Here is a 14,832-nt window from a genome sequence, read left to right on the forward strand (position 1 = left end):
TCTGGGCCCCTCACTCTGTCCACTGAGGTCTGCGTCCTGCCATCACCTGCAGGTGGGAGAGTGGGAAGTGTCAGCACAGTGAGGTGGGTGCTGGGCCCTGCGGTGCCTGGCCTGGTGCCGGGGACGGAGGGTGCCTAGGTGTGAGTGGCACAGTGGGCCTGGCCTGGCACCTGCTCTGCCCTCCTCCCGCGTGTGGGGGCGTCCTCTCTCCCTCCCTACAGCGTAACCTGCAGCGTCCATCCCTTAGGACTGACCTGGGGCAGTTTCTGGAGAGAAGACAAACCTGGGCCCTGGCAGTGGGGTCCCCTGCCCCCTAGGACCAGATGATCTTGTAGGACAGGCCCAGCTCTTCTCTCGTGTTAAGCTGGGAGCCCACTGCCCTCATCATCTCTAGAGGATTCGTGTCTGTCAGAAGCCAGGGCCTGTCCAAGCGCCAGACAGGCCTCTACAGAGGTCCAGCCTCCAGGTCAGGCAGGGCCAGGGTTCTCGGATGTGTTCCCTGCTACTCCCCACGTGCAGGTGCCCTGGTGGCAGCTCCTCGCTCTCCAACGACCGCCCCAGGCCCGGCTCCCAACCCCCCACATCCTGTGCTTGGACAGATGTGCAGGTCCTGTCCTGGATGTGGCCTCTTATCCCAGCCTCGTGGCTGCTGGCTGCCCGCCCGCACAGCCCCACAGCTGGACAGCATGTCATGCTTCCCGCTGGCCCCTCCTAGCCAGGGACTCTGGGCAGCCGTGCAGCAGGACTGACAGTCCACCTCAGATCCGCTGGGAGGCGGGGCCGAGGTAACCCCGAAAGGCAGACTCCCTGCCCCCAGACTCCCAGCAGGTGGACTGGGGGTGGCCGTGTGCCGAGGCACAGCCACTCCACCAGGCGCCCCAGGGACGCTCGCACGGTGGTGGCCTTGCAAAGACGAGGGCAGGGAAGATTGGTGGGGAAATCTTGGCAGCCTCTCATTTCTTGGTGTCACAGCTCAGCTGGCCACGTGAAAGGCCACCCCCCCAAGCAGCAAACTTAGAGTTGAGGATTCTATTTTATTCAACATGTGGCTGATTTTGGGAGGTTGGGCAGTGTGTTCACCATGTCACACTCCCTCCTCCCCTGCAGGGACCACAGCTGAGACGAGGGGCTTGGCTGGGCCACCAGATGTTTATTCAGCCCCTAACCTCGGGTAAGGCCCTACTGAGCCTGGTGGCCGAGTGGGTGCAGGAAGATGGGCCTGGGTTCTTCACCCTGGAGTCCCTTGGAGATGTGCCCCTGTGAGTCCTGGTCCTAGCTGGGGGAGTGCCTCTTAGTCTCTGTGCCCTGTGTGCTGCAGCCGCTGCTCACGTCTGGCTGCTGCAACCCACTCGCGGATGATGCTGGCCTCCAGCTCACGTGCCTCCCGGACAGATGTGGGGTCTAACGGGTGGGACGCTCTGAGGAGCAGGCACAGGTTGGGGGAGTCACTCAGCATGGCAGGCAGACCTGAGGCTCACCCCCGTGCCCCAGCCCATACCCAGCCATGGGCCCAGACGGTGCAGTGCCCCCTCCCAGGGCAGGACCATACCTGAGGTCCAGGTGATGTGCTCCCCCGCGGATGGTGATGGCAAGGACTGATGCGCTCAGGTTACTCTGGATCTGTGTCAGTCAAAGGACATGCCGTGTGGAGTGCTAGCCCCAGGCCAGTCAGTCCCCCAGCCCTCCTGCGCGCCCCAGCTGTGGGGTGCAGCTAAAGCAGTAACATGGGGCAACTGTATAGCCTGGATTGGCCCCATCATAAGGGATAGGTGAGCCAGAGGCCAGGTCCCATTAAGTCAGGAAAAGAATCAGAAAGGGGAGAGGATGAAATAATGAAGGTGTGGACATTGGCAAAGGCAAGGTGGGTTCCTGGAGAAGGTTCTGTGAACCCACAAGGACAACTCTGCACAGGACACTGCTACCATCTAAGGAGGCTCCAGTGGGTCAGCCCTGAGCGACTCACCCCACCCCCTGCCCAGGGGTCCAGGTCACCATTGGAGAAGATGATGTTGCTGGCGGCTCTGAGGTCTGAAAGGGACAGAGCAAGTGGTGTTGGGGGGATCGGGTACAGCACTCAGATCTGGGAGCCGTCGGGCAGATCAGACCACAGTTTTGCCCTTGGGAGTCGGGAGAGCAGAGCTGGCTCAGAGCAGAGGGAAAGACACTACCCCTGACCCCACCCTGAAGCTCACCGGCCCCCCCGAAGCTGGTCTGCAGCCAGTCCCGCCGGGGCCACACGCCCCACGTGTCCAGGCAGTACTGCTGGCGGAGCTCCTCGCTGAATGGCAGGTTGGGAAATATATCCGTCACATTGTTACTGGAGAATGTCAAGCTGATCTCAGTGCAGGCCTGCGGGACCCCGCATGCTGGATCAGGCCGGTGGGTAGGGTGCCTCACTCAGCACGCAGCCTGGGCAGCCCCAGGCCCCCACCCCATTTCAGGCAGTTCCAGGCCCTCCCCTCCATACCTGGTAGTCTCAGCACCCACCCCATCCCTGGCAGTCCTGGCCCCCCCCCCCCCCGCTTCTATACCTGGTAGTCCCAGGCCTTGGCGTCGGGGCCCAAGCCACAGCCTGTGGGGTCTGCACAGGCCTGGTACAGCCGGTAGATGTCATAACAGGGCTCGGTGCCCGAGGAGTTGTACACCAGTCCTGCGGGGAGAGGGGAGCTAAGGCCAAGCGCCTGGACACCCACCCTGCCCCTCAAGGTCCTGCAGGCGTCAGGGGCTCGGGGGTGTGCACTGTCAGCTCCTGCCATCCCTGCCTGGACCTCCCAGAGCCCCTGGGAGCAGTGACCCCCAGGCTGGGCCAGGAGGGGGATGGCCATTTCCTACCTAAAAACAATGGCAGAGGTGTCCTGGGCCCTGAGGTCCCCTTGGGATCCCCGATGCCCCACAGCCCTTGCCCGCTCCTCAGACCATCTGCCCCCACACTCTGCACCCGGCCCAGGGCTGAGGGACAGACGCACCTGCCAGCGCTCGGAGACCCTGGATCCTCTGGCTCTCACTGAGCAGCCGGTCGCAGCCGACCTGGGGATGCAGCGTGGCACCTCAACACGAGACGCCCCTGCGCGGCCTGCAGCCCGCTCCCCAGCTCGCCCCTGGTCCCACACTGCAGAGTAGGAGGTGGCCCTGGGGCTGGCCCTTCCCTGGGCATGGGAAGAGGTGCCTCACCTGGACGGGGTTGGCAGGGAGGCTCCCCATGAAGTCGGTGGGGTACGGGTAGTCCATCATGGCCAGCACGGTGAAGGCGTTCCGAGCAAACCCGAACAGCTGGGCCAGGTCCTTCCGGCCCGTGAGTGGTTGGCAGGTGCCAAGCTCCTGGCTGACCACCTTGTAGGCTGCCAGGAGTGGGCAGGACAAGGGCCTTTAGAGGCTGCTGGCACGTGGGGGGTGGGGGAGGGGGGAAGCCTCCTCACCTCCCTGGAGGAACAAGTCCTTGATCTGCCGGAACGCATCCCGCACAGCCTGGGCACACTTGGGACTCTGGTCCTCAAAGTCCTGGAGAACAGACCAATTGTGGCGGCAGCCCCCATGCCTGGGCGGGCCATGCCCCAACCCCCACCCCACGCCCTCACTCACTCACCACAGAGACGGCTCGGAAGAACTGGTGGGGGTCACCAACACCTGCCACCGACACCACGGGGGCACTGGCCGCCAGCGCCCCCGCCACGAGGTAGGGGTACTTCATCCTCATGTAGGCGCTGAGCATCCCCCCATAGCTGGTCGGGGTGCAGGGTCAAGGCTGTGGCCCTCCCGCCATGGCACCTGCCAGCCCCAGGGCCACAGCAACTCAGGCAGCAACCTGTCACCAGCCGGACCCACGCCACCAACGCCCCCATTCCTCTTGCCCTCCTCAGCCCCCAGCGCCCCCAAGAAGGACCAGAACACCACAGTATTCTGGCCCTGGGGCCAGGTGCACATGTGTTCCTCGGAAAGGAGATAGAGGACCCACCTCCCGCCGAAGGCAATGACTGGGGAGTCCTGGGCCCCGAGGTCACGCCGCAGTGCTCCGATCAGCCTGGCGAAATCGGCCAGGGCCTGCTCCACGGTCAGCAGCTCTGTGTGCCCACGCCATGTGGACTGCTCGCCAAACGGCAGCGACTTTCCATAGTAGCGCTGTGGGCAGGCAATGGGCAGACACTGACCCCACGCCCACCGCACCCACCAGCCTGCCCCTGGCCCACCGCGCTGCCAGGTACCCGCAGGGTACCCACGTGCTCTGCAAACACGACCAGGGCTGCCTGCTGCGCTGCCAGCTCCAGGATGAACCCCGAGTTGTTGGCGAAGGACCACACATCGCCCTCATTGCCCGTGTAGAAGAACAGGGGCCCCTCGCTCCTTTTCCAGAACTTGTCTGTCGGGTGAAGAAGAGCGGGGTGAGGTGTGGGACAGAACGCCCGGGGCCAGGCATCCCTGGGCAACCTCACCTGACACCAGGAACCTCTGGCGGAAGGTCTTGTTGCCAAACCTCTCAAAGTTGAAATGGTCCAGAAACTGCTCAAAGTAGTCTTCCCGGAAGTCAGGGTCTGGGGCTCTGTGGGCTGGAGGGGCGATGCTCAGCGGACGTGGCCCCCAGGGGCGGTAGGGGGAGGGCCCGCGGGGCAGCACTTACCCCTGGCCTCTAGGCGGAGCAGCCCCAGCGCCAGCAGCAGGGCGAGGGCCCAGGGCAGCGCCAGTCGTGCCTGGGGACTCATGTCTGCTATGACCGGCGTGAGCAGGTCATATGACTGCCAGGGATCGCAATCACGTGACAGCTTGCACAGGGCTGTCAGCAGGGTTGGCCCTTCCCTCCCCTGGCAGCTTCTGTTGTCTTTCAGTTCATTGCTCAAGCTTCCTGGCAGCCACTGTGTCACCACGGAGACAGTTGCCATGGGGACACATTACACAGGGCGAGAGCTCAAGGACCTGGCACTGGGGCAGGAAACGTGCCCAGCCAGCCTGTCTTCCAGTGGCCACCGCTGAAGGCCTGGCCTTCCCCACACCTCCCTGCTGGTTGCCCAGGCTGGTCCTCCTCGAGCTGGGTGCCAGGTGGACAGGTCACCAGCACACACCTGGGCGAGAAGTGACCTGCCCCACTGCCCAGGCCCTCCCAGGCTCTCTGCCACGGGGGAAGGGCAGCTCTGAGAGTCAGGTCTGGGAAAGCCTCCAGAGGAGAGAGGGATGGAGGGAGGGAGCCTTGGGAAGACGGGGTGGCCCGAATGTCCCATGCATAGGGCAGTGGCCCTGAGAAATGAGCTTGTCCAAGTGACACCAAGGGTCTGTATGGGGGATAGGTGGGGGGCCTGGAGCCCAGTCGGGGTCAGGCGGCCAAGAGGGTCGGCCAAGGCCTCTGCTGGGAGCTTGGCTCCTCCCTCCTCCCTGTCTGGCCAGTCCTTCACTGGCTCCTCAGTGACGCAGGGGTCCCAGGACCTGCCAATGCTGAGTACAGAGGAGCCACCTTGCACCTGGCGTCCAGTCTAGAACCGGAGTGAGGGGACCAGACCTGCAGAGTCACCCCCGCCCTAGGCTACAGAGGGAGGGGGCATCACTGATCCCCACTCCCAAGACTGTCCCTGGCCAGTGTGACCCCCCAGTCTCTGCCCAGGCCCGGCCTGTCTGAGGCTGGGACAGCCCTGACCTGGGCTGGGGCGCTGGGCTCTTGCTGCAGCTTGGGGACCAAGGCCCCTGGCCAGGTTGGGGCTCAGTGGGAGGATAGGCCACTTGAGTCAGCCCTTTGGCTATGCCTCACATGGTCCCAAGACCGTCACTGAGGCAACCAGTAGTGACAATGACTGTCCATCATGTCACACCACCCCATGGGTGTGGTCACCCTGTGGTCACTCAGTGCCACACCACAGGCCCTGTCCCCATCCTATGTGATATTTCCCCATCCCTGTGACCCCATGTCCCGGTGTCCCTGTCCCTGTGTCACTATGTCCCCATGTTCCTCTGTTCCTGTCCCCATGGACCTGTGTTCCCGTCCGTGTGTCTCCTTCCCTGTGTCCCGGTGTCCCCCATGTCTCCGTGTCCCTGCCCCTTTGTACCTACCCTCGTATCCCCTTCCCTGTGTCTCCATGTCCCCATATCCCCATCCCTGTGTCCCCATGTCCCTGTGTCCCCGTCCCCGTGTCCCCATCTCCATGTCCCCGTTCCTGTGTCCCTGTCCCCGTGTCCCCATGTCCCCATGTCCTTGTCCCTGTGTCCCCATGTCCCCATCCTCATGTCTCTGTGTCTCCAGGTTCCAATGTCCCCGTGTCCCTTTGTCCCTGTTCCTGTGTCCCCGTACCACCCAGGGCTACCTGTGTTAAGTAGAGAGCTGCCCTCTGAGGGCCCCCATGGCCTCTGCATGGTGGGGGCCGGGACCAGAGACAAAACCTGCAGCCCCTTTTTCCCGGATGGCAGGCTGATCCCGTCCCTGTCCCCTCAGCTCAGGAGCCTGACCCCAAGCCCCCACCGCAGACCCGCCGTGTTGCCCCCTCCAGACCCTGCAGGTGGCTCCTCCACGCCTGGGTGGCACCAGAGAGGCCCAGAGGTGCATTTTCATCTCCTCTCGGACTGTCCTGCCACACCTGGTGGCCCTGAGTGTGCAGGTACGTTTGGGGGTCCAGAAGTGCTCCTCTCAGCTGCATGGGGCAAGTAACTTTGTAACAGTCCACAGATTTGGGGAGCCAGGCTTGGTCTCCACCACGACCCGCTCTGCCCCTTTTACACCTCCAAGCTGCCAGCAACGGGGGTGAGAATGGGGCCGGGGACCCTTAAGCAGGCCCGGTGCTCTCAGCTGTAACCCACACTACACTGGGTATGGCCACGCTTGTGTGCACGTTAAATTATACCCTGGCAGCCAGTTTGCAAACCGCTGGCTGTAAGTACGTCCGCAATGTTGTGCAATAGCATCGTTATCCGGTTCCCAAACAGGCTCATCATCCCAAAAAGCTTCACCCACTAACAACACCCACCCGCCTTCTGCAGCAGCTGCTAACCTGATCTGCCCACTCTAGAGACCTCATGGATGTGACTGTTTTGACAGGCTCGTTTCACTTGGCACAATGTCCTCAGGCCCTCCACGTCATGGCAGGTACCTGGACATCCCATTGCATGTAGATACCATGTTTTCCTTATGCATTCACCCATCGGTGGACATTTGGGTAGTTTCTCCCTTTTGTCTGTGGTGAATCACTGCACGAGGACAGACGTGAGCTGCCTGGCTTCACATGGCCCGACGCTCATGGCCGCAGCAGTGAGCTGGGCTCAGTGATCTGGGAACGGGTCCCCTGCTGGCTGCGGGGGGGCCAGGCCCAGAAACACGCAAATGAACTGCAGGGGAGAGGACTGGAACCTCCACCAAAACCCTGCAGCAAAGGGAAAATGCTGGAGTGCCCCACACTCATGTCCAGGGAGCGAGGGTGCGTGTCACAGGCCCAACAGGAGCACAAAAGGGTTAGAACCACGTCCCGAGAACACAGCCCTGAGAACACTGCTGCAGGCCTGGCCCCGGCCGCCCGGCTCATCCTCAGCACTTATGGCAAAGGTGCCAGACTCAGCGACAACGTGGACGCAGTGCTCGTCCTCGACCTCTCAGCCAGTCCTCCACGGTGGGTGGGCCCAGGGACATCACCCCCGGGGACAGGAAGGAGGCCGACCCGCGAGGTGCAGTGTCTGCTTTTCAACGTCCCCGTAAGCCGCGAACACATGCTCCTTGGACAGATTCAAAGACTCAAGGGGGCGGTCAAGAGATTTGGGTCCGGCCAAAACAAAGCACCGTCGAAGAAACATCTTGGGGACCAGCGCTGAGTGGGAGACGTGTCCAGGGGACAAGTGGAAGGGCCTCACCCCCGATTCTTGCACCAAAGGGAGGGGGACGTTCACCCCTGACCGTGCAGGCCCTCCCTGGATGCCAGATGGGACCGTGGACGTCACGAGTGTGGGCCCGCGACTTTCTCGGGGGACGTGCCACATTCTGCTTTCCCACGGTTATGAGTCCGTGTGTCAGAGAGCGGCCGAAAGAAGCCAAGGGAACGCGAGTTGGCTTTACGAAGAGGAAATTCGCTCTCTTGCACACAGACCCTGGAGAGGCAGCGGGGGCGGCCCCGCAGGGTGTGAGGCCAGTGCTGGCCCAGCATCCTCTCCAGCAGCGGCGCCCACCCCCACACCTGAGGAGCGACACAGGGCGTCCCTAGGCGCAGAGCACCCCGGTCTCAGAGGCCATCTCCCGGGACCGCTCTCTGCAGAGAGCATGCTTCCTGGTCCCCTGCGGGCCTCCCGACCGCCCTCTAGTCTCCACGGCCCCTCGCCTCCTTCCCACCCCAACTAGGACTAGGCCTGGCTCCTCCTCCACCCTCTCTAGAAGACACCCGGTCCCTGGGGGCTCCCACACCTGACTCTGATCCTGACACCACCACCCACGTCTCCTGACGCCCCAGGCACCTCACACAGGTGTGGCAGGTCCAGAAAGGACCACCCGATGTTCCCAACCCGGCCCTTCTCAGCCTCCATTGGCCCCTCCCCCAGGGGCGCTCCCTCCCCTCACAGACCCGCTCCTGCCCAGACTTCTCCAAGTGCCGGCTCTCCCAGTCCAGACAGCTGGGCTCTGCCGCCTCCTGCCGTCCACTCCTGACTCTGCCGCCGTGTCCACCCAGCGCCCAGAGCGTCTTCACAGTGAGAATCGGACATCCTGCCCCCGCTGACGGAGCCTCCAGGGCTGCCTGCGCTGCCCCCTGCCCCCTGCCCCGTGCAGGCGCTTGTGGGATCCCAGCTCCCCATCCTCAGCCTTCAGACTGCAGTTCAGTGTCCTGCCCCGACCGAAGGGCCGGGCCCAGGTTCTCTCTCAGGGCATCGGCTCTCCCCCTTGTAGGACACACACGCGGCCACCTGCCTGCTCCTGTTTGTTCCTGGCGTCTCACCTGCCTCTCCCTCCCGCCAGCCTGCAGCTCTGCGAGAGAAGGGACGGTCTGTTTCGTTCTTTACCCCCTAAGCAGCAGGTGTGCAATGCAGAACGAAGGGAAGAACACCCCTCCCTCCTTCCCCACGCCCTGTCCACCCAGCCCAGAACAAGCGAGGGCAGCACGCCAGACACTCGGGAAGAAAAAGAACTCTCCCCAACCTGTCTGAATACTACGTCCTGTTCCGACGCTTCCGGAACGGACCCCGGATACAACTGCACCTACAGCTCACTGGCAGTACCTGAGGCAGCACTCCCGGGACGTCTTCTGGGTTAGCCTCTGCCTTCTGGGGAGCTGGCAGGACGGGTGGGTTTGCTGGCCTCATCTTCTGCTCGTCCGCCGACCTGCCGTTCGGAGCTGAACAGAGAACACGTGTCACCTCACGTATGCCACAAGGCTGTCAGGAGACTCCAAGTGCTTCCCAGACCACAGCGAGACATCAAAGGACACCAGGACACCAGGACACCTCGGGAAAGCCAGACCTGAGTTCAAGAACGGCCAAAGAGAATTGGCCCTTTCTCCAAGCGCTTGGCAGCTCCTGTCCTTACCCCCAACCCCCAACCACAACTATTTCCCACCCAGGAAGTACAAATGGTGGCCGACAGGCAGATTACTTGGCGACCTGCAGCAGCTCCTTAGCTTCCCTCCTAAAATTAGCAACCTGAGAAGAATTCAGGACTTGCGTCCTCTCTGGGACTCTGCCCGGTCGCGGCCCGACACGACCACGTGTGTTGACATTCACGGGATGCACTGAGAGGAAGTGCGCCACCTCAGGATGGAGGACACCGAGGCCAGCCCTCCACCACTCAGGAGGCCGTCACGTCGTCACACGGACGTCGTGGTCTAGCAAGGTGGCTAGAAACACCTCTTCTGCCCTGGATTTCCGGCCAGATCGTTGCCCTTTATGTCCCCTGGAGCTGTGAGGTCCACGGCAAGACCGTCCTGCCAGTGAGGCTCAGTGACAACGCGTGTCGTCTAGGCGCTCAGGGAGCTGATACCTTTCCACTGGTCCGCCACGCTGATGTAGGACAGGAGTCCACCAAGCCCCAGAAACGCCAGCACGAGGAGAATCACGTTCCGCTGTAATCGCGACAACTGCTTCCATTTCTGAGGGAGGGACGGAGTGACTCTGTTTACTGGAAAGAGCAGGCCTGGCAATCTCTCCAACTGTAACAAACTCGCTGAGGACAATGAGTAATTCAGAAGGTCCCGTGTGCAGTCCTGTTGTTTTGCACTGGGGCAAGTTCCCTGTCCGTGGGGGTGACAGGCCGGGCCCAGGCCCCACGTGACTAGCTAATGCAGCGGTACACGTGAGAGGAGAATGGATACAGACAGGGACACCACTTCTGTCCAGTCCATGGGCGGCGGAGAGGGAGCCCGCCATTCGTGTGTTGGGGCTCAGGCCCCGGCTGGGTATGGCGTCTGCCCAGATGTCGCGCGGGGACGCCCTGCGGCCCGAGAGCAGCAGGAACATACCGGCGGTTAAGCCGGCGGTGCTGAGCTGGTGGCAGCCGTGGAGAACTCACAGCCGGGAACCTCTAGTGTCTCAATACAGGGTCTTAAGAAGCAACTGTCTCGCATTTTCTTTCTTGATCCCCCTTGCCAAGGTCAGATGAAGTCAGGCCACAGGACTTGACCTCTTATCAAAATTTCCCCCGTGCTTGGATTTTGTGGGTTAAACTGAAGGTGTGTGCAGTTGAGTCAGGGTGCATCTTCCTTCTTCTTCCACTGGAGGAGGAGCCGGTGACCCGCTTGTCCCTACAGTGGCCAAGCAGCACTGATGGGCAGGACATCGACTAACTGTAACACAGGCAACTCAGAGAGAAACTGATGGTTGCTCCCTGATGGTAATAGGTCTTGAAGCCCAGAACCTAGATCTGAGATCAGGCCATGACATTCAGTCCCAGGATCTAGAATTAGGCAGCTTCGACCTCACTGCACCCCTTTTTGAGCCTGGTCACAGATCCTTGTTTTCTCTGTAGCATTTGTACAGGTTTACCAAGAAATTTCTGTGATGGCCAGCATGTGTCCTTGGTCAGCTAAGAGGAAACCAAGGACTGTGGGGGTTTCCGTGCCAGCGCTGGTTCATGGATTCAGACTGCTTTATCGGGCTTTTAGAGCAGTGGCGCCGTCGGTGACTGCTAGGGTCAGAGACAATTCTGAACCCCGTTCTCCAGTTGCTTTATTCCCGCTGTGGAACCTATAGCTCAAAGTATGGGTGAAGAGGGGACCAGTTGTCCTAGCTGGAAGTTTTCTTAATGGCCTATACTTGTGTGATTTTGGAAATTTCTGACTATTCTTTTTAAGGAAGTGTGATTTCTTGGAGGGATAGGAATTTTAAAAATATGGAAATCTCTACCAATTATTCTGAATACACGGCTGTTACTGTGCAGTAGGTCTAACCCTGAGGCCTGTACAAGGAGTAGCCTAGTAGAACATAGAGTGCATTTGAAGACGTATCATTTACTGTAATAGCAATGAGTACATTTGGTGCCCCTCGATATGTACAAGTTCCTTGAGTGGGATGAACCACTTACTGCAAAGCAGTGTGAGAACAAACCGACTATGGTCATTGTCCCCAGGGCACTCCTGACCCACTAGGTCTTGTAACAGGACCACACTGACCTCAGTGGACACATTTTGTTGAAATGAGGTCAAGGTCCAATTTCTGTGACTGAAATTTGGGACCATCAACGATGCAAAGAAAACTTAAGTAGCAGAAAGGGCCCCTGGGTCAGGGTCTTCGGAGTGGGGTCAGGGAGGGGTGCCAGGTGTTTGGGGAGGCCAGCCCCCCAGCAGGTTCCTGGGAGGCCCTCACTGTTACCAGTCACCCCACGGAGCAGAAACCCTGGAGCTCGTTCCTTGGTAAGGACAGCAGCCGGTGACATTTCCTGCAGGACGTCACTCACAGAACCCAGCATCGGGCCAGGTTTCTCAGAGACCATGCTACAATAAGACAAGGCCATTTCGTGGTCTCGTCTAACACAGACAAGGTCACCCTGCCACCCGAAAGGGACCTCGGTCATGCAGTTACCCCTGTGTCCTGCCAGTGTCCAGTCTGGGGCAGAGTCTTCTCCCAACCAAAGCTCAAGTCCTATAATAGTCCTTCCTGACACCCCCGTCCTAAGACACCGCAGGCCCCCTAGGTGCCATGCAGAATAAGAAACCCACTTGTTAAGGGCAGTTGTGTTTGGCTGAAGGGCCAGGACAGAGCTGGAACTTCACTGCCTTAGAATGGGCCCCTCACCTCGGTACTGGGGGGCACCTGAGACCCCTGCTGCCCTGCCCGCCACGGTACCCCCTGCCTTGAGTGGGAAGCAAGTTCACACTGCGTGGAGTTCTGGTGTTTCACTGACACCCTCAGCATTGTGTGTGTGTGTGTGTGTGTGTGTGTGTGTGTTCCTAGGCATAAGACCTCTGGGGCTGTGGTTGCAGGATTAGAGCTGTATTTTAACTTGGTGAAACTATTTTGTGGCTTCGAACATCTGATTCTCTAGTGCGTCGTCTGTCTGTCTGCTTTCTAACGTGTCGGATGTTGCTTGTCAGTCTGTCCTCAAGCTGACCTCCAGAGCTAAGACACTCGCCAGGTTTCTTCTCAGACCCGTCCTTTGCCCCAGTCACCATCTCAAAACCTTCCTGGGACTTCTTACGCCATCTTGGGTGTGTGTTCCTGAGAGATGTTTTCCTTTTAGCTTCTGTGAGAATCTGGTTTTGTCTGACCACTGATAAGTGACCAAAAAACCCCAGAAAATGACCCACTACTATGATCTACCATTCTGTTATTTCTGACTCCCGTGGTCTGCTAACAAGTAAGGAAAAACAAGACTCTCTTCCTTTTCATAAAACCCTGTGGTTCAAACTTCCTGTCTCCCTGCCTTAAATACCCTCCATCTTCACACACAAGCCAGGATGTGCACATGGCCGGCTGGGTCTGCTCAGGCTGGTACTGGGTTGCAGCCCTTTTCCTTTCCCCAAATAAATCTTTTTTGATGATGGAAACCTAGTCAATATTATTGCTCAGTTCACACATCCCACACACACTGCTCTGCGGGTTGTTCCAGAGACGCCCTCACGCATCCCTCCCTGCACAACCGGTTACCAGGCATCAGGTGGAGTCCCAAGGACCCAAGTGCAGGGACGGCATCAAGCTGTCACAGCACAGCTGAGTGCAGGAGCCCACCCTGGAGAGCTGGTTCAAGGGGCAGATTCTGGGCCTGCCCCAGGGTGCCTGACCCACCAGGTTATCGCAGGCTCCTGTCACGCCCTGGTAGAGAGTTGGCCCTAACCTCCTCAGATCTTCCTTGTAGACAAGCCATCTTCTTAAAATGCAGATGCTGACTTCCAGGGTCTGGGGGAGGCCTGAGGTTCTCAAGTTCCCACATAGTCCTGGGGGTGCTGCTGCTACTGCTGGTCCACAAGGCTGCACTTGGAACCCCAGGCTTGATTAGGAGAGCTCAGGCCTTGAGAAAGAGAAAAGGGATATGGAAGGGAGGAAACCGTCAGCCTAACAGAAGAAACTGTGTAGCAGAGAACCTTGCAGTTCCCAGCCAGGCAGGATGGATGAACAAAACCCACAGCTAGACATATCTTTGTGATGTTTCAGAGTTCCACGAGCCAGTGAAGGTCTCAAAAGAATCCCGAGGGGAAAACAGTTCAGCCAGAGGAGCACTGATCCATCCGGTTAGCATCAGGCTGCTCGTTGGTCACCCTGATGTCAGAAAACAAAGAAGCGCCTTCCAAACCCTGAGGAGGAATCGTGGGACTCTCTGTCCCTGCTCATATTTTCAGTCTTTAAGTCGATCTCACTTGATATTAGCCACTCCAGCTCTCTTATGGTTGCTGTTTGCGTGGTATATAGTTTTCCAATATAGCAATCAAAACATATATGTACCTGTCCACTGAAAAATAACATCAACCAGGTATTTCATTGATATTTCAAAAGGATTTATTTGGGCAAAAGAAAAGGTTGCACCCCAGCACATGCTGACACGGTGAGCCACGCTGGGCTGCATGCCAAGATGGAGAGGTATTTATATAAGAGAAAAGGAATTTAATGGAAGGCGAACTTAGAATTATAGAGCTTTATGATAAACATAGGGTTCTTCCTAAGCAATTATATGGAGCACGAGAACTTCCATAAGCCTAGCTTCTCCCACAGACCTTTCTGACTGGTTATGTTTCCTTAAAGTTTGAGTTCATCTTTATCACACATAACAACAGGGCCCAAAAACACATGAAGCGAAAAATTACAGAAGTGAAGACAGAAACAGACGATTCAAATTTGCAGTGATGGATAGACAAGTAGACAGAATATCAGCAAGGGTTAAGGAAACGTGAACGATGCTAGCAACCAACCTGACCTAACTGGCATCTACAGAACACTCGACCCAAAAGCAGCAGGTTGTATGTTCTGCTCAAGGATATAGAGGGCGTCTTCCAGGATAGACGATATGCTGGGCCATGAAACAAATCCACATAAAGTTAAAATGTTTGAAGTCGGGCCGGCCTGGTGGCTCAGGTGGTTGGAGCTCTGTGCTCCTGACTCCGAGGGCTGCCAGTTCGGTTCCCACATGGGCTAGTGGGCTCTCAACCGCAGGACTGCCAGTTCAATTCCTTGAGTCCCGCAGGGGATGGTAGGCTCTGATCCCTGCAACTGGGGTTGAGCACGACACCTTGAGCTGAGCTGCCTCCCGGATGGCTCTGTTGTTGGTTGGAGCGTGGGCTCTCAACCACAAGGTTGCCAGTTCAATTCCTCGAGTCCCGCAAGGGATGGTGGGCAGCGCCTCCTGCAACTAAGACTGAACACGGCACCTTGAGCTGAGCTGTCACTGAGCTCCTGGATGATTCAGTTGGTTGGAGTGCATCCTCTCAACCACAAGGTTGCCAGTTCGACTCCCGCAGGGAATGGTGGGCT

The 14,832-nt window shown here is 59.0% G+C and overlaps 1 protein-coding gene and 1 long non-coding RNA gene across 2 annotated transcripts; both read right to left on the bottom strand.

The window, feature by feature from the left end:
- Window positions 1–1,020: 1,020 nt before the first annotated feature.
- Window positions 1,021–4,886, bottom strand: DPP7 (dipeptidyl peptidase 7). Its single transcript, XM_019756856.2, has 13 exons — window positions 4,613–4,886; window positions 4,428–4,541; window positions 4,215–4,354; window positions 3,953–4,116; window positions 3,584–3,719; window positions 3,417–3,498; window positions 3,172–3,338; window positions 2,967–3,027; window positions 2,532–2,650; window positions 2,193–2,349; window positions 1,964–2,028; window positions 1,550–1,620; window positions 1,021–1,418 (listed from the first exon to the last, which is right to left on the bottom strand). Exons 1-13 carry the CDS (start codon window positions 4,869–4,871, stop codon window positions 1,292–1,294), a joined length of 1,662 nt encoding a protein of 553 aa, XP_019612415.2. The 5' UTR covers window positions 4,872–4,886; the 3' UTR covers window positions 1,021–1,291.
- A 3,405-nt stretch (window positions 4,887–8,291) lies between these two features.
- On the bottom strand, window positions 8,292–10,430 carry LOC141571216 (uncharacterized). The gene is made up of 3 exons (XR_012496024.1): window positions 9,917–10,430; window positions 9,160–9,275; window positions 8,292–8,908 (listed from the first exon to the last, which is right to left on the bottom strand). It is a non-coding gene; the product is annotated as an uncharacterized LOC141571216 (long non-coding RNA).
- Between the last annotated feature and the right edge of the window lie 4,402 nt (window positions 10,431–14,832).

This window comes from Rhinolophus sinicus, linkage group LG04 (genome assembly GCF_036562045.2).
Source record: "Rhinolophus sinicus isolate RSC01 linkage group LG04, ASM3656204v1, whole genome shotgun sequence".
Lineage (NCBI taxonomy): Eukaryota > Metazoa > Chordata > Mammalia > Chiroptera > Rhinolophidae > Rhinolophus > Rhinolophus sinicus.